The sequence below is a fragment of the Siniperca chuatsi genome, linkage group LG9 (assembly GCF_020085105.1).
Source record: "Siniperca chuatsi isolate FFG_IHB_CAS linkage group LG9, ASM2008510v1, whole genome shotgun sequence".
In the NCBI taxonomy this organism is placed as follows: Eukaryota; Metazoa; Chordata; class Actinopteri; order Centrarchiformes; family Sinipercidae; genus Siniperca; species Siniperca chuatsi.
In genome coordinates this window covers 24,027,488-24,049,573 of record NC_058050.1, presented here as the reverse complement: position 1 = coordinate 24,049,573, position 22,086 = coordinate 24,027,488, and the positions used below count along the sequence as shown (strand labels likewise).

The 22,086-nt window shown below is 40.9% G+C and overlaps 2 protein-coding genes across 3 annotated transcripts in view; one reads left to right on the top strand and one right to left on the bottom strand.

The window, feature by feature from the left end:
- The window catches only part of me1 (malic enzyme 1, NADP(+)-dependent, cytosolic), a 94,238-nt gene extending 88,390 nt beyond the window's left edge, over positions 1 to 5,848 (bottom strand). The window contains exons 1-2 of one of the 2 annotated variants that reach the window (XM_044207036.1): positions 5,559 to 5,848; positions 4,376 to 4,609 (exon numbers count right to left, since the gene is read on the bottom strand). In XM_044207036.1, the coding sequence (XP_044062971.1) occupies positions 4,376 to 4,504 (129 nt within the window). In that variant the 5' untranslated portion in view covers positions 4,505 to 4,609; positions 5,559 to 5,848. Of the gene's footprint in view, positions 1 to 4,375; positions 4,791 to 5,558 lie in introns of those variants that run through there. The other variant, XM_044207034.1, reaches the window with a different exon arrangement.
- prss35 (serine protease 35) overlaps positions 1 to 22,086 on the top strand; it is a 36,239-nt gene that overhangs the window by 10,003 nt on the left and 4,150 nt on the right. The window lies entirely within an intron of this gene.

The window sequence follows — 22,086 nt, the reverse complement described above, 5'->3', positions numbered from 1 at the left end:
CTCGCCCTGGTTTGTGTACAAAGCTGACAGTGGATGGTTCACCTGGCTGCATAAGAAACCTTTTTTCTGCTATGACTCCAACCTGTGTGTGTTTGAGGGAGCCTGTGTTTTGGGTCACTTTAGCCAACTAATGAGAGGGTCAGGTTGATCAGATACAACCACCAACTGCTTAACTCGTTATAGGAATATTTGTGTTTTGGTGTCCCCTCTCACCAAAATAATGTAATTTAATATAAAATGGTGGCATAAGCTACACTTCTTCTTTTCTCAAAATAAATAAAAATTAAAAACATTATTTTTCTTTTGGAAAAAAAAAAAACAGAACAGACCAAGGTTTTAGAAATTTCCCCTCATCTTTCTTGATGGCCTAACTGAACAAACTATTGTGCTGAGTACAAATAGGCTCCTCAGATCTTTCACAGAAGTTTTACCCAGTTTTTATACTCATGTAATTAATCTTATTAAACCACACTTTTTTCCAAAACAATGTAACAACACAAATTGTGAGCTCATTTAGGATGGCCAAGTTTAAAGGGAGAAGAAAAGCCTCCTCGTAAACTGAAGAACAAAGAACAGTGGCTCTCGTAACATTCACTCTTAACATTACTCAGAAGAAAAAGCAAGGAATTGGACAAAGGGAAAAGAGCAAGAAAGAAGACAAACGGTATAGCGTATGAGAGAGTGTGAGTCTTAAAACTGTGAGTAAAATGATATTTCTGTGTCTCTGCGACACTTTATGATTTAAACATCCTCAATCTTCCATTAAAAGGGTCTAGATTTGAATGTCTGAGGCAAAAGTCTTAACAGACAAAAATATAGTGTAACATCCTAAGTGCTAGACCGGTCATGCTTTCACCTGACTTTAGGTCAACCTATCTACCCTCTTTAGAGCCCTCTTGTACACTGGGTCCATTCATGGTCCCAAGGTGTAAATTGAGATGTAAACAAACAGTTTACTGGGCCAGGTTTAAGCGCTGAAGCTATAGGTCCCAGACTGACCTCTATTACAAAAAGCCATCACCTCAGTCTGAAGAGATTTTAAGAAGAAACTATTTGAATTAGGCAAATATAGAAAAAGAATGCTCTGTGTACAAACTCAAACTTCATCAACAGAAAATCAAAGGGGGTTTTCGAGATGCCGACTTAATGGCTGGTATCAACAGAGCTCCCCCACCGAACCACGGCAAGATTTCTAACCTGAAGCCTCACGCTGGTCGGGTCAAAAGGTGCCAATATTAACATGGACACCGACTGAAAACAGGCTGTCGGGTCTGGTCAACAGACCTCTGCTGAGGTACTTGGCATAGCCTGTGGCTATGCTTGATGATACTTTATTACAGTTAACAAGTAGCTTGTGGAACTGATAGATAAATATCCAACAATAGTATATTATTACAAATCCGCTTATTTGTCGTGATTTCCCTGATGTAAATATTGCATTTTGCAGTTGACTTTGGTGTATCTACGCTTAGGATCATTTAAGTTAAGGCGATCAGTCATGTTCAGTCAGTCAGTCTTGTTAACAACTGTGTCGCTGAGTTTTTTTCTTTGCAGATGCCTGTAGTGTCAGAAAGAGACAAAAGAGGTTAAGAGAGATTGTGAATAAAAGATTGGATAAGGGATTCGTTGGCCACAGCTCACATGGATGACCACAAAAAATGAATCTCCAGCGCAGAAATTCAGATATCCCTGGTGGAAGACAACAGGGCGAACTGGAAATGCTGGAGAAGAGGATGCACAAGCTAGCTGAACACAACACGAAAGACAAAGGGAGAGGAAATAATGTAGATGCAAAATAAAAGAATGAAGGAGGAAGTCGTTACATAACTGGATTCACCAGTTAACGAACAATAAATCTATTGTGTGTCTGATGACCATTTAGCTGAAACAGGATTCTCCGCACATCTCCGAGCAATATGTAGCTGAATCCGGTACTTCTCAGTTTGAGGACAGCAAACTTCCAAGGGATAAACAGAGACTGGAGCACACTGATCGATTTGCAGCCTTTAATTGTGCAAACAGACTAGCGTTTCGACACTACTGTGTCTTCATCAGAGTCAAAATGGAAATGACCATTTAGCACCACAGACAGAAACCAAACAAGGATTACCCTTTAAAAGCCAATTTAAACTAAGAGTCTACACTGTAGGAATGGGACAATAGGAACATTTCATGTCACGATTATCCTGTATTATATATATCACCTGTCTTACAATCTGTCTTCACATGACTTTTATAGGTAAAACAATCAGCCGGTTCTGCAGGTTCTGCAGGATGTCATTGTTGAAAAAATTAAATCTTGGCATCATAGTGCTAGTGTGTCTCCAAATCAGGGCCACGTTTCCCATAAACCATACTGCTTGATGTCACAAAGAGGACGATGATCTATTTATGCAAAAACAACACAACCTCCTTCTGTTTTGTCCTTTAATATAATCAAACTAACTTCCTGCTAAGTGCGACACAACAGTAGAGGTGCCCATTTTCTCAGTGACAATCTGGTTTGTTTTAGTAAATTTATTCCAAAAGTTAACGTTGGACATTTTTTGATTTGTTGCATGTCTACACACAGCATGTTTAAATGAATGATTCAACTAACATGGTCCACTCTTTAATGCCATCTCTCTCCAAAAAAAAAAAACAACAACATGACATTTGTGTCTCTGGTTAAAACACACCTAGATTACAAAGGGTGCCCTGATTTGTTGTTATTGGACATCTGTGCGCACACCTCCCCTCACCCTACCACACCATGCACACTTACACACATGGCAACGAACACACAGGGTTGATGTGCAGTATGCGGCAGTCTCAGGAGTGGAGTCATTAACTTGCCTAACAAACAGGCCTCTGTGCAGTCACCAGCTCACAGCCCCTCACTCTACACACACTGGCCTGTTTGAACTCCACTGTCTCACTTATCAGCTCACTGTTGACACCACCCAGGCTGGCAGCTGCTTCAGCTGTGGCAAACTGACTGCAGTCCTTTATCAGACTGGAACAGCTTTGACACTAAAAACATATAGCGATTCGGACTATTGTGTCAGAGAATTCGTAGTGAAATAAACCAGAATAGCTTGAAGATTAGACATAGATAGGTTTTTAATGTTCTGTAGTTTCCGAGAGGGAAACATATTTGGCCAGTGAGAGTGCAGAAAACAGCTCTGACTGTTCGAAGCGTTCTAAAATTAGTCTGAGTTTGACAAAGAGCGGTCAGACTACACACTACACTTGACATAAGAGTGGCCCAGAATTCAATCAGTTGTTTTGATGGTCAGTCAGCACCATGGACAGAGACCCTGTCACCACAGCTTGACCTCTGGGGCCCCATCCCACCACACAAACCAGGAGAAAACACTGGAAAGGCTGCCAGAGGCTCTTTTGTAAAGGATGCGTTGAAAGCACGGGGGAAAAAAAATACAGTTGGCTAATTCAACAGCAAAGGCCGGTCAGAGGAATCATGATAGAAATGTCAGCAGACTACAATGACAGGCTTTCCCCCACAATAAGGACATGCAAAGTCATCACATTATCTCATGATCTACAAGAAAGCTGCTCAGCACTATTTGTTGCATGATTAAGGAACTTTCAACGTTGTGCCTCGTTTTACTTAGAAACGTACACAACAAACTTTTATAGCGGCAGTTGTGGCTTATCTTACTTGCCATGATGTCAGCTTCCACAGTGAGCTCACAGCAACTTGTCACAATATGCTGAATAACATATTGTAGCGTTATGGGGATAAGACGGTCGCCATTCATTATGTCAATAACGCACTACCAGCACACCGCTAGAGTCTTTGTAAAGCAATACGTGACAGGGCATTATTCTTACCAAAGGCCCTCTCTGTGTGGCCACAGTGTTTGGGCGCTTTAAATCTAAATATAACCGCGTCTAAAGCTGATACCTAAACCTCCTGGCTAATGTTGCGTTCACTTGCTCCTCGAGGGCTCCGACCGGCGTTCCAGATATCAAAAATAAGACTTGTGTGAGTATTGAAATATTAAATACCTCTTATCTTCAATATGTTTGATGGTTGCTGCTTTTGTTGTGAGTAGAAGAGGAACGTCACTGAATATGTAGCACAATTTAACACCTTAGTAAGATAGGTGTCAACTTTGAACATTACCACTAAGCAAAACGTTGTTGTAGGCCTATGCCATCACTGGTTGAGCACCTCCACTCCCCTAAAAGTCGGCTAAACCTCGCGAATTGTGATATAACAGAACATCATCTTTCCTCGGTCATGTTGACACCGTTGCTGCTTTATTCAGAATTCATATATTTCCTACAGCGCCTGAAGGCAGCAGCTAGCTTGTCAACCTTGTTGATAGAAACAAGCTGAAAAGTGACACAGCTGCGTCTCCACACTTACCTTGTTCAGGTGGGGGTTTCGCGTAACATCGTAGCCCCTCTTCTTGGTGTAAACGAAGGTTTTTCTTTTGTCTTCGGACTTGTGCATCTCTGTTTCCAACGACTCCCGTCTGACCAGACCGTGTGCCATGTTGTTGCCTCTTTGAATAGAGCGACGGTGAACTGTTGTGAACTCAACAAGTGGATGCGCAGGTCCAGCCACTGAGCTCTGGTCGCACGTCTGCCGATGTTGTCACTCAATTTAAGAAGAGACGCAGCCCTAATCAGTGAGGCTGTTTTATTGTTTCCAATAATCACTGAAGGTCTTGATATGTGCAAAGTCCCTCCGTGTAATATCACCTGGCAACAGGTGCGTGGCAGTTTGGAACACAGTAAGAGATGTCCAAATGAACCAAGTACGCCATTTTTCCTTTATGCCTTATTTTTTTCATTATGTGAATTAAAAATGGCATAGTTTCAAACAGTATTGTAGCTGGTGTTTTTATTGGGTTAATTCATGTGAGTTGAACTGTAGTTATTACATTACACTTCTGTGTATTGATTAGGCTACAGGGTTATTAATGTGAAAATCTATCCAAAATCCAATAAACGAAACCTGACCAAAATTAATCCTTTAATTACTCCTTTTAAGGGGGTTTGGCATAGTTAATAAAAACAATGTATATGTAAGGCTGAACTGAATATAAATGACCTTGCATACCACTATCTTTACATCTTTTCCTTCATATTGATTATTATTTTCTTGATGAGGAGTCTATAAAGATGAAAACAACCTTTAACCTGGACTAACTTATATACAGTATTGATAGCAGTAGGCTACAAGCAACAAAAAGTAACAGTAGCAACAGGAGTTACAGCTGTAGCAGAAACAATAATGACACTTCTAGTACAGTAACTGAGCAAACAACATTCCCAGGAATGAGAGTAAATTTGTTAGGTCTAAAATAAACAGTTCACATATTGTACCATGTATGATTTAGATTATCCCCCAGTTTTACCCAAATTTTCAATGAGTCATGACATTTACGTAACTAAGATCATTTTTACGACATGGTGTGCCTGAGCTCTGTGACAGGAGTGAGGATATTTGAAGCCAAGGTCAACCTTCAGCCTTCACACTGTTCCAGCAGGAGAGTTATGCAACATTAGGCAGCAGAGAATTTGACAGTCAGAAATAAGCCTACCTTGGCATTCCGGGAGTGGGAGAAAGGTTATTCAACCCTCAGTCCATATACCTCATGCTGATGAGGTGATCACTCCAAATTCACTACGCTCTTGCCTCGAAACCATCTGATTTGTCAAATTAATTAATTATACCCAGTTAGGGATTTGCAAATCCTTGTCCCTGCAGAATCACAGGCAGCGACATACTAGTTCCAGTTTTTCAAATGATTTACTTATTCATATTTTGAATATTTTCATTTTCCGGCCTGTTTAGCCTTGCCTGTCTTCATTACCAAGGATTCCCTCTCAGTGTGTGTCACTCTGATAAAGGGAGGTTGAACCTCGAGTGAAAACGTCTAAAGACTTAGTTTATCTCGAGGTTGAGCTTGTGCCAAGGCTGTAAAGACGATCAGGCTGATAAAGTCATCTCGAGTGGATCTGCAGAAATGAGAGGGTAAGAGCCAAGTGAGAGTATGAAGGGTAGTTGAAGAAAAAAAATCCACCCATGGGTCCTCATACAGTGTTATAGTATATCTGACTTTCAAGGTTTTCAGGACTTGCGTGTGGATAAAGTTACCTTTTTACGTCTTTCTCCCTCATCTATACCCTTAAAGTCAGTTTACTTTCTAATGCTGTAGAGCAGCGCTGTTTGAACTTGCTGCATTCAGACATCATGTCCTCCCATAAATCATGCCACATTGTGGCTGTATTTCAATTTGGTCTAGTCACACCGCTAAGTGGAGAGATGGATATCCCCCTGATTGTCCCCTGATTGAGAAAGTAGATTTTCAGGGCCTTTAAAAGGATAGGACTTAGAAAGATACATATGGGACCAATGGGTGGCCCTCCAGCAGAAATTCAAAAATTGAATAGGATTTCTAGTTTGTTGGTGGCTTAAAGTATATCATTAACTAATCATCATTGTCCAGTAAAATGTGCACTGTCCCTCCAAACTTTTTTGGAACTAAAAAATAACCTGTTTCAGGCTCTGTGACAGTGTATTTTTGTGTTTTGAAAGAAGTAAAGGAGGTTGGTGAAAATTCACAACTCATAAAGGATCTTTTGAATGTAACATTCCACTTTATCAACATAGAAATTGCCAAACCTGAAAACGTATGTAGTTTTCACCAGACACTGGTAAAATGAAAAATGGTACCTCTGGTTGAATAATGAAGGAATGTTGAAAGACTTAGACTAGTAGCAGCTGTATTGTGGAGGTCAATGTTTGATGTTGATCAATGTCTCCAGCCAAAGTGCTTCTCTATATAGCGCCTCCTGATCATCTTGTTTATCAGGCTTTCGCTCTGTGTTTGAATGCCTAATTTGGATGACAAACATCTGCCATCAGTTTCTGTATCAGGAGCTGGAAGTTAGGTTCAGGCAAGGACGCCAGCTGGCAGTGAGAGGGCATGAGTAATGCAAGCAGAGTTTGGGAAGCACCATCAACCCACCCATTGAACGTGATCACAGCACTGGAACAGCTGGATGTTGTCAAGGAAGGTGACAGAGAAAATCGAGTTTTCTAATATGTTTTATTATCCAACAGCAAAAAATTGGCTAACACCACCCTGCCCACAGATCATTTGTCAATAAAATGGTGTGTTCTGTGTGTTCTGTTTGAAAATGTTAATCAAAATCTGTTAATACATAGAAGCTATCTCTGTTTGTGCCCAGTTATTCTTCTGTTCATTTCAGTTAAAGTGCTGCCACTGGTGTTGGAAATGTAATAGCCTGACTTCCTGTGTCCCAGGACAGGACTGCCATACAACTGGTGTTTAGAAAACCAAGCGTATATTAAAGGCTTTCATGAACAGGTATAGGCACCATTTTGCAAAATGCAACACTACAGGTAAATCAAAAGAAAAATCCCCCCAGGAGATGTGCCAGCACATGCCTTTTTATGATCATATTTACTCCCACACTTTATTATCCCCTCAGCAAACAAATCTATAAAGCACTTCGTTACTAGGTATATTTTTTCTACCATGTTCAGCGTGTTATTTTAGCATGTTAGGATGCCAACATATGCAAATTGGCACTAAACATGAAGTATACTGATGATGGCTCCAGAGGAAAAATCAGGAGAATCTGCAAAGTTATAACAGTTCATCCTGAGGCTGGAATGTCTGTGCCAAATATCATGACCATCCATCCAATAGTTGTTGAAACAGTTCACTCAAAACTACAAATGCCAACCTCACAGTGGCGCTAGAGAACAGGTCAGGGGTTCACCAAAAGTCATTATGATTCATCCTGAGTGCACCATGAATATCTGTACCAAATTTCATCGCAATCCATCCAATTGTTGTTTCAGTCTGGAAAAAAGGGGTGGACTGACCAACCAAAACCCAGACATTGCCATCCATGGAGCCACAGCGCTAGCATGGCTAAAAATGATTGCAAGATCAAACGATTTTAAAAAATCTAAAGTTATGGCATAGGTACAGCAGCAATGAGGCTTAAATTGCACTTTGAGTAATGATGGAGGCTTTCAGTGGTGGAAAGCAACTAAGTACATTTACTCACATAGTAGTACTTAAGTACAGTTTTGAGGTACTTGTACTTTACTCTATACTTCTACTCCACAATTCAGAGGCAAATATTGTACTTTTTACTCTGCCACAACATTAGTTACTAGTTACTTCAGATTCAGAGTAATAATGCAAAATAGAATCAACAAATAAATGATGATGTAGTATTATAGTTTAAGATAAGATAATATTATATTGGAAATTCACAATCTACCCAGCAGTATATAAAGTGATTAAAATTAGCCCCACCTTTACAAGCTGCAACATTAAAGTGATTTACACATTGATGCAACAATAATTATAATCCAATAATATAATATACATTTATAATATACATTACTCTGAAATGGGCCATTCTGCATAATGAGTAGTTTTACTTCTGGTACTTTAAGTATATTTTGATGCTAATACTTTTGTACTTTTACTTTTTTTTTTACTTTCTTAGTACATTTTTAAATGCATGACTTTTACTTGTAATAGAATATTTCTATTTTACTTCTCTTCTCTTCACTTTTCTTCTACAATATGGTACTGCTATTTTTACTAAACTAAAATATCTGAGTGCTTCTTCCACCACTGGATGCTTTCTTGGTTTTGAGTAGGTGAATGGACAACAGTCAAGACCACGATCTGCCAGAGTGACAAGGACCGATGTCGAGCTGACCTGTTGCAACCTCATAGGCTCTGCAGATGAAAGAGAGCATAAAACAAAGCTATTACTGGTAATGTAATGACATGAAATAAAAGGCCCTCCAGCCATACCTAGTTGTAATATTAACAGAATGATTGGTGATTGTGTAATAAATGTGCTAACTTGTGAGGTTACAGACATAAAGTCTGCCTTTGAGTTCATTTGCATCATCTCTCCTAATCAACTTTTCATGACCCTGTTGAACAAGATGTTTTATAGGTCTAATCTCCTGTTATTGCATCTTAAAATTCAGGCACTGTCCTGACTCTGTCTCTCTCTCTCACACACACACACACACACACACACACACACACACACACATATAGAGGAACTGCTTTAATGCACAGTCCTGATCCATGCAGTCTGCATCATACACAGCCATCTTTATTTCTTGTCTGTGTTTTGACTCTTGTTTATCCGTGTGGGGCTTTTCTGGTCAGGAAGAGGAGGAGGCAGCAGACAAAGACAAATACAATTACTGAGAATCAAATCACCCACAAACACATGGTTTTCTCTCTTACCTCCATTTATTCTGCTGCGTACTGACAGCAACACCTGGCCGTACTTCCTGCACAGTAGCTGATGGTAAAGGATTCACAAACATGGTCGTTAAATGTAATTACAGACAGACTCTATGGAGTGGGGAAACCATACCTCCTGATTGCATTGGCATCTGCCTGTATAAACTATAAGGAAGAGGGTTCATATGAGGGTTCGAGCAATATAGGGTTGGGAAGGCTGACATGTTGAATTACTAGCTTTTTATGGTGGCGCTGCCACCACTACAGCAGACAAAGAAAATTAAACTTAAACTTCAAGTTATTTATTTTGAACTCTGTACATGAACATTTAGAACAACCAAGCACTTAGGTAAGATTTTGGTGATTCCTCGTCGTCAACTCATCAATATTGATAATGTTTTATATCTCTGTAAGTGAAAGCTTTTTGACTTTTTTAACACATTTGCTGGTTTACATCTCTTAGTCACAAGGAAAGCTTTGCAAGGTGTCATTAAACTCAACTCTACAACTCAGAGATCTCTTAATACTGAACAAGCCCTAAAAAGGCGCTATTATCAATTAACCCCACACATGGCTTTCATGATTTCTTTATGCTAATGCCATTAGCGATGCATTTTAGATTGCCTGTACAGAATGTAAAACAGAAGCAGTTTTGGTTTTACTCTAAAAGCCATAAGATTTGTGAACAGCTGCAGTATAAGAGATGGTCAGTTTACTTTGGGTGTAGATTGAAAATACACATGCACTTTTTGACATAATGTGCCTTCATGTTGGGCACCACTACCATTAACTTTTGTTTTCTTTATATCTTTATAATATTCAGTATTTTTTGTGTTTCGAATTGTCCATTGAGGGACAAATAAAGTCATTTGAATTGAATTGAATTGCGACAGTCTGTTTAATGTTGCTGTTGTCAGAAAGGAACCTCCATCCTATGAGCATTGGATGACATGATAAAAGGCCAGAACTGCCTTGATACATCAGCAAGTTAATACTTCTTTCTAATCCCACATCAAAGAAGAAGTGAGCTACTCCACACCCTTGGAGCATCCCTGCCTGACAAAAATGAATGTGGTCACTTTGGGATTAGATTTGTTTCAATATTACTGAATAAATCTTCCAAGAATCAAACAAAAATACATTAAAAGCTAATCAAAATAATTTGAAACCAAAAAATGACCTTTAAAGCAAAACAATGTGTAAGATCAGCCTACATATAAATGTTGTAAAGAAAGGTAAAGGGCCAGTGTCTAGGCCACACGTCTTCTAATACCTGAGCTGACATGTATTGTGAAAAAGGGGGGAAGGTTAATAGAGTTGCACCTTTGTTGGACTTTCTTGTCATTGATTGCTACTCAGAAAGCTGTTGACTAGTGGGGACGTAGCCCTGCAAGACCCAGCAACATTAGTTTTGTGTCCGAACTGAAACAGAAAACAGGTTGTAGGCTAAATATTTATCCATTTTTTGTTTGATTTTTGGGAGATTTTCATCAATACCTATTAAAATAAACACAATGCAAAGCCCCAGTGGCCTAATGGATAAGGCACTGGCCTCCTAAGCCAGGTGAGTGACAGCAGAGTGGCAGGGGAAGAGTGCTGCTAACAGTTTCAATACTTGATATAATTGTGTAGCTTATTCTGATAATCCCAAACAGTAGCAGGATGATGTCTGCATCATAACATTGGCAGAGTGAGAACTGTAGAATAAAGCAATATTTGTGTCAGTGGTTGAAGGAAAAGCTCCAGGTGTTGAGAGATATAATATATATAGAGAGAGATATAATATATATATAGAGAGAGATATAGATATATATATGAGAACTGTAGATTTTGAATATAAGGAAAATGGGCAATGGGTCAAAAGGCACAAAGTTCAAAGTGCGAGGTAACACGAGCGCTAAACAGTCCCTCTCACGTGTACGAAGGTGTGCTCACCTGCCCCGGCCTTTGGAGCATTTTGACCTTTCAGCCTTTTCAATTATCACTATCTTGGACCGACAAACTCTACCTACAATGAACTCTGGGTGGTTTGTTTCCGCAGTGGGATCACAGACCTACAGAACAACCATTCCCATAGTTAACCGTTCCACAATTCCCCAAGGTTTTCAAAGGCTATTTCACTTCTAAGAACTGGCAGCACATAGATTCAAGTTTGATCATTGGCAGAGGAAAATCTGAACAAGAACCACATTTCTTCCCTTTAGGTACTTTTATGAAGCCATAACTGTTGTTGCTTGGACCTCGAACAAAACACACAAAGAAACTGAGAGGCGTCGGGCCTGCTGAGCACCTTCAGTACCAGCGGAGGAAATGGGTGGATGTTTTGGAGGGCTTCCTGAGGGACGCTGCACTTCCAAGTCTGCTGCCATACATACATACATGACTGCCCCTGCTCATTTGCTTTCTCTCTCTCTCCTCATACATGACCTTCCTCCAGACCTCCAAATCAATGGGCCCTTTCACTGATCACTCTTCATAATGACCCACTGTTTTAGCCCACGGATATTTGGGGAGGTGGAAAAAGAGAGAGCTTTAAGCTGCAGCTTTTCTGTCTTGCATTATTAGAGAATGCTGAGTTGACATAAGTGTACTGCAAGAAGGAGCTTGATCGCAACAGGCCAGGTTGAGTCAAGGAAGCCTGAACATATCCCGAGGAAGGTACTGCTGAGCCCTTGCATTGACAGGCCACATGAATGTGTGCTGATGGTATTTTCTTTTTTAAAAGTAACTTTTCCACAATAGTGTTGAACAATAAGTCTGTGCTTTCTGGCACAGAGTCTGGCTGTGTGTTTACTTGCCTGCATAAATGCGTGGATGTGTTTTGGCCTTTTTAATAATGACTGTACCCATAAAACAAGGTGCGCCACTGAACTCCGTATGACTGCAGAATGAAAAAAGCTGTGCAGCAGGCAGGTCTATATTTGCCAAACAGAACTGAACAAGGCATTGAACATCAGAGAGCGAAGATTTGACGATGGAGACAGTGGAGCTGCTCCAGTCAAACTACTAAATGGCATTTGGCAGAATGAGCCAAAGAGGCGTCATCATTGCACTTCAACAAAACCCTCTTTCTTCTCCAGGAAAGAGGACAGAGATTAGTGTGTTAACCTAGTCACACAGTGTGTTTATGTAACCTTTTTGACCCCTGCAGAATATGTGAGTCTGTCTTTCAACATGCAAACACACAGAAGCTTTTCTGCTTTCCTCGCTTCATTCTTATTGTATGAAATCATTCCAAACTTGTGAGGATTTGTTTGCATATTTATGTTTGTGTGTGTGTTCCCTTACAAAAAAAACACATTGTCACAAATGTCCCACATTTATTATGTGAAATGTCGAAAACCACATATATGAATTTATCATGTCAAATATTCAAAAAACACATATAGCTGTATGTTAATTTTTATTGCAATGGTATTTCACGTGATACATTCACGTGTGCTTTTGTTGCAACATGTGTTTGCATTTGTATTTGGGTTCTTATTAGATGCACCAGTTGTTCTGACTAATATCTCCAACATCCGTGCTCAACAAATACCTTTATCCATCTCCGCCTCCCTCCTCTCACATGTCTCAAGTCCTGGCAGCACGTTGTGAAATGAAAACACCTCCTCTGTCCAAATCCTCACTATAAACAATAGCTCTGTCAGGGATAAATGCCACATTTCACCGTGTTTGTTTCAGCGTGTCTAAACAGTTTCATCTCAGTTCGGACAAACTGCAGATCTGTTACCTTCAGCTCAATAACAGGCCTGAGTTGTTGGTTCCACTTTCCTCTGTGTTGCCAAATGAGCCTCACTGATGCTGTATCTACTGTATAATCTGCAAAATATATGTTTGCTGTATAAAGTTATTGCAAAGTGGAGGAACTGATTTCATGTCAGCCAACATCTTGTGCAAACTTTTGTTTCAAACATTGCCCTGCCTGGTGTGCACACATTATTATCATGATAGGAGATATGCTTTGTGATGTTTGTTTTGCTTCCTCTTTTTCAAGCCCAGATTTATCGGCTGTGCTAAATGTTTTGACACTAGTGGGATGGATAAGGAGAGAAGACATTTCTAAAGACCTGTTCTCTAACCAGAAATGAATTCAAAGGCGATTTAAGTAAGTCTCTGCTTCAGTACTTGGAGGAGCATCTAGGCAATGGTAAAACACTGCCATGTATGTACAGAAGCAGCATAAGACGATCTCTGAATGTGACAGAGACATCAGTGAAAGAGCACTGAGGGAGCCTCCTGTTTTTAATTCTCCTCTTCAAAAGGGCTCGACTCCTAAATGCCATTTCCTTCGTACATTTTTGGGCTTCTGAACTAACCATTACTGTATCGGAGCACAAATTACAAGATCATCAATCATGGCTCGAAACCTCAAGTGTCCAAATAGTATTCCCAGCCATGAAAAAAGCAACAGGCACTCTGTTTCTTACCTGTAGGGTCGGCTTTTTTTCAGTGGAGAGGGGATTAACAACATCCATGGTGGATGTTTCAGGTGCATGCAGGCGTGTGATGTGGAATGATATTTTTATGTTTTTATTGCAGGAAGGGATTATGGGCAGTCAGTGTAAACATAGGGCCACACACAGAGAGTCACAGATGATGATGAAGGCATACATGCTGATCCGTTCTAAAGGACAGGCTCAGTCTAGCGTGCTAATCTGCATATCAAAGTGCTCAGAAAATTTCAAGAATCTATGACAAGATTTCCATGAAAGTTTGTGCAAAGATGCAGGAGATATACAGCTAAGTGCTGTTGTTTTTGTTTGTTTTTTTGTTGCTGGATGTTTGAGTTCCAGCTTTAGACAATTACTATTTAGACGTAGCAATTTGCAACCACGCTAGTGGTGTGGCTCTAGGGGTGGAAATATCGGCCTGTTGGTCAGTAAGTTGGTCCACCACTTTGGCCCAGACTAAAATATTGATTTATATTTGATCTAGTGCTATCATCAGATTAACATTTCAAGTTGTTCAACAGTTTGGTTTATCTAACTAACAGTTTGGTTTTGAGCATTATCTTCACAGATACTTCTAGTGTGACTTGTGACTAAGAGTCTGCAGAAAGACATTTTCAGGGTGAATAAATCTTTTTAACATTAAAGAGGAAGGGGTGATGTGTTTGGGTTGTTTTGTGGGATTAGGTCAACTTGGAAGAGTTTCTCAAAATTCATCGTACATCCATCCATCTACTTTCCGGTGCTTATCTGGGTCCGGGTTGCGGTGGCAGTAAGCAAGGTAGCCCATATGTCCTTCTCCCTAGCCACTTCCTCCAGCGTTTCCTGAGGGTTTCCCGAGGAGCTTACCAGGCCAGATGGGATATGCAATCCCTCCAGTGTTCTGGGTCGCACCATGGTCTCTGCCTGCAATACCTCCGCAGGGAAACATCCAGGAGGCATCTGAATCAGATGCCCAAACCACCCCAACTCATTCCTTTCAATACAAAGGAGCAGCAGTTCTATGAGTTCATGCCAGATGTCTGCGGGTTAATACACATTTGGTGCTCTAGCGAGTATCTAGGGCAGCAGGACGGTGTGTGTTTATGGTAATGAAGGCACACGTCACCCAGCTCCCTACCGCCTGTATCAGTGATCTCAATCTTTTCGGCACATTACCCAAAGCTCATGACCATAAGTGAGGGTTAGAACATAGACTGACCGGTGGACCTTGAGGCTCAGCTCCCTCTTCACCCTGACAGTCCTGCACAACGTCCACATTACCGCTGACGCCACACCAACCTGTCACTCTCATGCTCCACCTTACCCTCACTCATGAACAAGACCCCAAGATACTTGAACTCGTTCACTTGGAGCAGCGACTTGCCTTCACAAGTCCATCTTTGCAGCAGGACTGTGGTTGCCTGTTCAGTTGCACATGAGATTCAAAGGAGCACGTGTAACTTCAGTCAGCCTTTCATCACGTACAGTCTCGTCTCTGAAAGCTGGCATGCTAACCATTTACCCAAATATTTGCTGTTAAAAAAGGTTATAAACTGTACGTGGATCTAAGCGAGACCTTTAACTAGCTGTCCCATTACTGTTTATATATATATTTACTATATATACTGTATTAATGTTTGTGTATGTGAGAGAGAGGTAGTGAGGTAGAGAGTCCTATCACATCAATGGTGGTCTGTTTAGCGTGGAGCAGAGCTAAGAGACCATTCAGTTGTCAAAATAAAGCCTGTGGAAGTGAACTATGGGTCACTGCAGCCCTCTGAGTTGACTTATTAGTGTGGTCTGTGTAGAGGAGTAGGCAGCCTTTAATATATACTGCTATATACAGCAAAAAGGCAATGAGGTCCTCTGAGAAATGAAAAAAGCTTTGTGCTCTCTTAAATTTGTCGGAACACAAATCAGGGAGCTCATGGTCTCTTAAATCACAAGGATGAATCCAGAAAAAGAACTCACCAGTAGCATTTTGAGACACTGTGAGTCAGTGCAGATGGCTGCTCAAGGATGAAAGTTAACCTGAAGGCTAGATCCCCCAAGATTTGGTGTACTCCTTTAAGAGTACTGGCTTACTGGTGTGAAGGTGGGCAAGGTCTCATCCAGTACACCCAAACACAACTAATGAAATTCCTGAAACTTAGCTCCCAACAATAAGCATCCATCTATCACAGCAGAGCGCAAAGGGAGCACTTCCCGTGAGGGTGTGGCACAAAAGCCCCTCTATCCGCTCCTCACAGCCCCGACCAGAAATATCACTCACTGCTTTTCTATTTGGAAGCCACAGGAGTGGGAGCATGGGCAACTCTCTGCTGTTTCACTCCTCTTCTGTGACCTTTGACCTTGAACTTAACTGAAAACAGGAACATTTGATGTGTTTCTTTGTCTGCGTCTGTGAGGGTTGTTATAACAGTGGTCACACTTCGTTATGGTGTCGGGATGTTGAGTGGCCTCTGAGAGGAGGGGATCAAGTTGCCAAGGACACAATAATAATACAACACGTTTTTTTTGTACCATCTACTCATGAGACAGCTCACTCACAAAAGAAGGTGACCAACAAAATCATCCCCGTGTCCACAGTAGATCATTTGCACCTGTCCCCATGACTACCTGAAAGATGTGCCAAAGGGTTTTGGATTCAGGTTTTTCCAAAAAATATATATAGAGAGAGAGAAGTAGAAGAAGAAAGAAACAAACAACAAGAAAGAGCAAAAAAAAAAAAAAAGGGACTTGGAGGGACTTGGTATACAGTAGCTGGTCTAGCCAGGATGTTTTTATCAAATACTGTTTAACTGCATGTGCAGTGTGCACAGTCTGCTTTTGTCCACCACTTTCACTTCAAATTGATGCAGGAAAATATTTAGTCATAATGAATGTAAAGTATACCAATCTCCTACACAAAATCGAATGCAGTTGCACATGTTTAACTAACCAGTTAGCTGTAGAGCTGCTACAAGTTCTCACTTTCTCACTGTTAGATAATGCTGGTGGCCTATTAGGTGGCCTACTGAAGAGTCAGCCACCATGGCCGACTGCTAAAGCAAATGCATAAACACTGTACAGATTAAGCCTGATTACAACCACAAGATGGTCGCCCACAACTCATTTTTTTTTTCACAACACCTGATTAATTGCCCATAGAAGTAGAACTGTACAAAGTAGCACGGCCTTTTTCTCTTTTTGTCAACACTGTTAAGGACAGCCGGGGGTTCCATGCTTATGTTCAGTGTAAACAGCCACATCGTGGCCGGTCAATTAATCCATACAGTGTGAGCATAATGTCACAGGTTCTGAAAAGCCACTTAAAACGTGTAGTGTGAGTTAACACAATGTACAAGATTATTAGAAACGCACACTGTCTGCCCATCTTTCTTGTAAGCAAACAAAAGTTCTGTTTACATTCAGTGTTCAATGTCCTTCCTCATAAAACATTTGCAAAGCCGATATTTTAAGTACTTTAAATCCTTCATTGTTTAAATGCATGTTTCTTAGCTAGCAGTCTTCTTCTTTTCTGCCTTTACTGGCAAATTGCTGCGTTTCTTGGCACATTACCACCACCTGTAGATCACTGGAATAGTGTGAAACCACTGCACAAGACAAATTTAACTTTGACAGGCTCATAACAAACTGCACAACAGCGCACAGTGGTACCTTTGGGTGTCTGAAGCTGCAGTTCCTCGAATGGCCACTAGATGCTGGCCCCAAGAGAACTCTGTCTGTTAAATTTAACAGAAAAACGAAACTGCTTTTCTCTAAAAATCTAAAAGGTTATTCAGTTATAAAGACATCAAGGATCTAAGGATAGAAGGTGTCATATGCTGTACAGATTCTACAGGCAAATTTGTGATTTATGATATTGGGCTTTATAAATAAAATTGACTTGACTTATTTTGTTCCACAATAGCTCGGGGTATTAGAGGGGGCTTGTTTACTCAATTCAAAATGGTTTCAGGCTATCATACTCAACTGTGGTGGTGGCAGTGTGTTCATCCCACCTCTGCTCCTCCCGGCTCGTTGCCTAAATAATTTAGATATTGTGGCTTCAGTAATTTGACAAAGATGGCAGTGAGTGGTGAACCCAGCTTAAGCTTCAGAAAGTCCCTTCGGAAAGCTATGGGTGATGTCACATTCACAATGTTTTTCCACAGTCTGTGTGGCCGTCTGTATAACTTAATATGCTGAGCATGAGTATGACTATGCAAAAGTCTTAGCATGATGCACTCGAGCCAATAATCTAAGAGGGAACCCTGTTTTTCTACAGTCCCTACAGCCACAGTGTGTTTTCATTGACCAATGGGTCAGTCTCCCAAAATGTTGGTATATTTCATTAACATACTGAGCCTGAAGGAAGAATCAGGACCACACCCAGAGAGAAGAGGAGGTAGAAAATGTACCTCTTATTCTAACCCACACAGTTTAGGACACATTAAGCTTTGCAGTTGCATGTGCACGTGTACACACGCACGAGTGTGATCACCACCCACATGGATAAAACATCGGTATTTGACGACCTGGGAATGAGAACGGGTTGACATGGATGAGCATCCATCATGATGCTTAACATGCTGGTCAGGTGTGCAAGCCACCCAAGTCTTCTGTTTGTCTGTCTGTCTCTCTCACATACACAGACACACACACACACAGTTTCAGGAACAGGTGTAATTTTGTAACCAGTTTGTTGAAATCAGTGGAACTGGTGTGAAGCCTGACAGATTACGCAAAGATCAGTTTTACATCCGAATGACATCCTGTACTCCTCATTCCCTCTTGAGCCAGATGTGCATCATCACACTCCCTCCCCCCTTTCTCTCTTTCTCTGCCTCATTACACACATATTTTCCGTGTCTTTTCTTGGCTCATTGAGACTTCAACAAGTCACCATGGCATTCTTCCTCTGTCAGCCAGAGGTTTCTTCCCTTTGGTCTTGACCCTGCATAATGCAAAGACTAAACACAAAAATGATTTGATCACAGTCCATCGCTTCTTGTTACACTGTGGAGGCAGCAAGCAAATAAAGATTAGAGAAAAGTCAGACAAAATGAATGGAAATTTGTATAGAAGAACAACGTATTTTCTTCTTGCCTAATATTGTCTCATGACCCATATTTACAGTATCCGATTGATCTTGACACCTTTGAGGGGCCTTGGCCCCTAGGTCAACTCCCTGTTGTGTGTTTACTGTACATGGGGTAAAAAGGACAGCAAACAGTGTGTGAATGTTAAGCTTCATGATCCCAATGTAAACAAAAAAATTTGTTTTTTTCATTTTTTCAAATTAACTTTTATGTATGTTCATTGCGAAAGTAAAATTGCCCAATACACACTGAATTCGGGTACAGCTATATCCCCAGTGTTTACACTGGACTTGTAGAAGAAAGGGCTGCAGATGCTGAGGCTCGCATGGCTCAGAATGGAAACGCCTAAGAAACTATTGTAGAGAGCAGTGGAACTAATTCCTTCACAGCCCGCTGAAAGTTCCATTGACTGAGGCTCTGCTGCTGCCGGCTTTATACCAGCACATCCCGACTGGGTTGCTGCTGAATAGACCACTGACTTAACCCAAGTCAGCCTTTGGTTAGATCGCCTGGTCAGGTCCCACCCATATGTGAACAGCCTTTGTCACAAGTGGAAAAAAAAACCCGTCCTTTTCAGAACTTTTCCCCCCTCCCCCTGCCCCCTCCCTTCTCAGCATCAAGTGCAGCCTGAGCGGAGCGTCCCGGCTGCGACTTTCTCTCAGCCTCTTTGAAGAAGCAATGAGGAGAAGGGAGCCGTCGCCCTGCTGATACCAGGACGTCTGGGATGCAGTAGCACTCGTTTGTTTTCTAGTGGGATCATATTTGTATATTTCTAGGGAAAACAAACAATACATTGCGGATTTGGCATATCCATCAATCGGATGCAAGCAGGTAGGAAGTCTTTGTCCTTTTTTTTATATAGTTATTACGATCTCTTGATGGGACCGTGCGAGAAATATGTTCTTTATTTCTTTGTTTTTTAATAGTTTATTTAATATCTTTATGTTTTCATTTTTTTTAATCGATTTCTGTCCGTCTGGATTGTTTCTTCTTTTCTTTGTGAATGCACTTTTTGATTTTTTTTCCGAGGGATTTAATCGGATTATGTAGTAATCCTAAATGGTGCACAACATTCCTTATATATATCTATATTTTGAAGCAGTTTATTATTGATTTTAAGTGACGTTATTTAATCAGTTCATATTTAATATTTTGAACGATAGTTTGCATAGGTGGCTTTAGATTAAATAGACACATTGTCCCTCTTCTTTCGACATACGGTCGCTATGCTGTAACAGATGTGGATGTACAGATGTTGTTTTTCACATTTCATTGGATATCTAATTGAATGGGGTATTTATTTGCATTATAATGCTAATAGCGATTTTTGTTATTTTGAAATGAGAAAAGACACGACTCAGACTTTTGCTTAGACTTTTAGAAGATCAGACTTTTTTTTTTGTAAACCACTGGCAGTGTCTGTTTGCTGGGTTGTTCTATGTAACACTGGAAACTCTTCGCCTGAGATGTAGAAGTTGTGAAAAGAGGTCAAAATGAATGAAATCACCCCTTTCAATAAACTTGGTGTTGAACTAAACAATAGATGGTGACCCATGCTTACTGAGTTGGAGATGGACAACTGTGCTACAGCGCCATCCTTTGGTCACTTTGTCTCCTGGGTGTCTCGAGTAGTTCTTGTGACTCCCTCCGCTGAGGGATGGAGTGGGCACCGCTTCGTGTTCAGCTGACTGCAGTGGAAAATAGTTCAAATGAGCGCCTTCTAAGACCAAGAGCCATCATGGCAGCATATCAGTTTCCACTCTATGCTGAATAATTACAGGCTTTCTTCTGGATTTGTGTTATGTCTGAGTCTGGCAGTGGGAGTGTGAAGTTGAACAGAAACTAAGGGTCATTTTTGTATTTTCATTTATTGAGACTGTTTTACAGCTCTTGTGGGCTTGTATTTTATTACCGTCTGTTTCGAGCTGGTTAGATGTTGGCCACTGGGTATGTTTTATTGGACACTGTGCAGTAAACTTAAGCCAAATAGTCTCCTTTGCAATTGGGCTCAGTTGGATGACAATGCACTTACTGACAAACCTGGAATTTGTAGTTTCAACTAAAAAAGGGAATTTGGGCAGTGTTTCTGCAACGGATGATGAGGCATCTATTTGTTCCACAGGTGATGCTGTACATTCTCCGTCTCAGCTCGCCTGACACCTTGCCAAACCAGGCACTGTCTCATTTTCACGCTGCACTAACATGTAATTGAAAGGGAATGTGTGTCTGCGGACCCCCTGGCCAATCTAGGCTGCCCCCCCAAAGGTTGATGCTCCAGCTGGATACCCCAGATGTCAGCCTGTCTGTCACACACCATTTAAACCTCTCAAACAGCCAGAATAAATGAAATCACTGTGGCTTTTAACTCCGGACTTCTGAAATTAACTCTTGAATTTGTACTCCTCTTGCAATGCTTCTCAATGAACGGCATCCAAATGATTTTTTTCTCCTTGTGTTTGGAATGGCCGGTGTGACTTCATCACCACAGACATGCTGACAAAATGAAGCCATCCTACTCTGTAGTTAAGTGATGGTCTGCTGAATCTATTAGAACGTACCCAAATTGTAATTTTCTTTATAGGGTTATCAGGATTATTGGCAACATCTCACTCATACAGTAGAAGCATGAACCAGCAGGCTGTCTGCAGCCTGCGTAGTCTCTATGTTTGATGTAATTTGTATGCATGGACAAGGAGTGAAGCTAAGGAAACCAGATATAGTCATTACTGAAGAAGAAGGTTAACCATTGTGGCAAACCTCCAAGCCACTGTCTCAGCCCATTCAGAGGATCAGTGTTCATCCTCTCCTCATCGCTGACTGCAGCCTCCAGCAAGACTCAGAGGACATAAATCTCCTCTCAACCACACAGCTATTGTATCAACTCCAGAGAAATGTTTTAAGTGTTATTTCTTCATATACATAATGGCACAAATCTTTTTCTGCAAACTTAAGCATTTTGAGGAATTGTGTTCTTTAAAAAACTGGACTGTCCTGAGTGTGTTGCGTTGCCACAGACTGCTGAGCTGCCCTAGTGATAGTCTAGAACTGTGGACCGGTTGGATGTCTCTAATATTCTGGGCTACACTGCCTCTCTGTGGCCGTAAATGGATGTGTATTTATTTTTTCTAGACCTGGAGGCATCAACATTGGGTACAAGACCTTCTCAGTTCAGGGAAATCTAAGTTTTCCCACATGTTGGACTTACTTAGAGACTAAAGTGAAGGCAGTCAGAAGCAGTATCAAAATATTAAAGTGGTCATATTATGCTCATTTGCAGGTTCATAATTT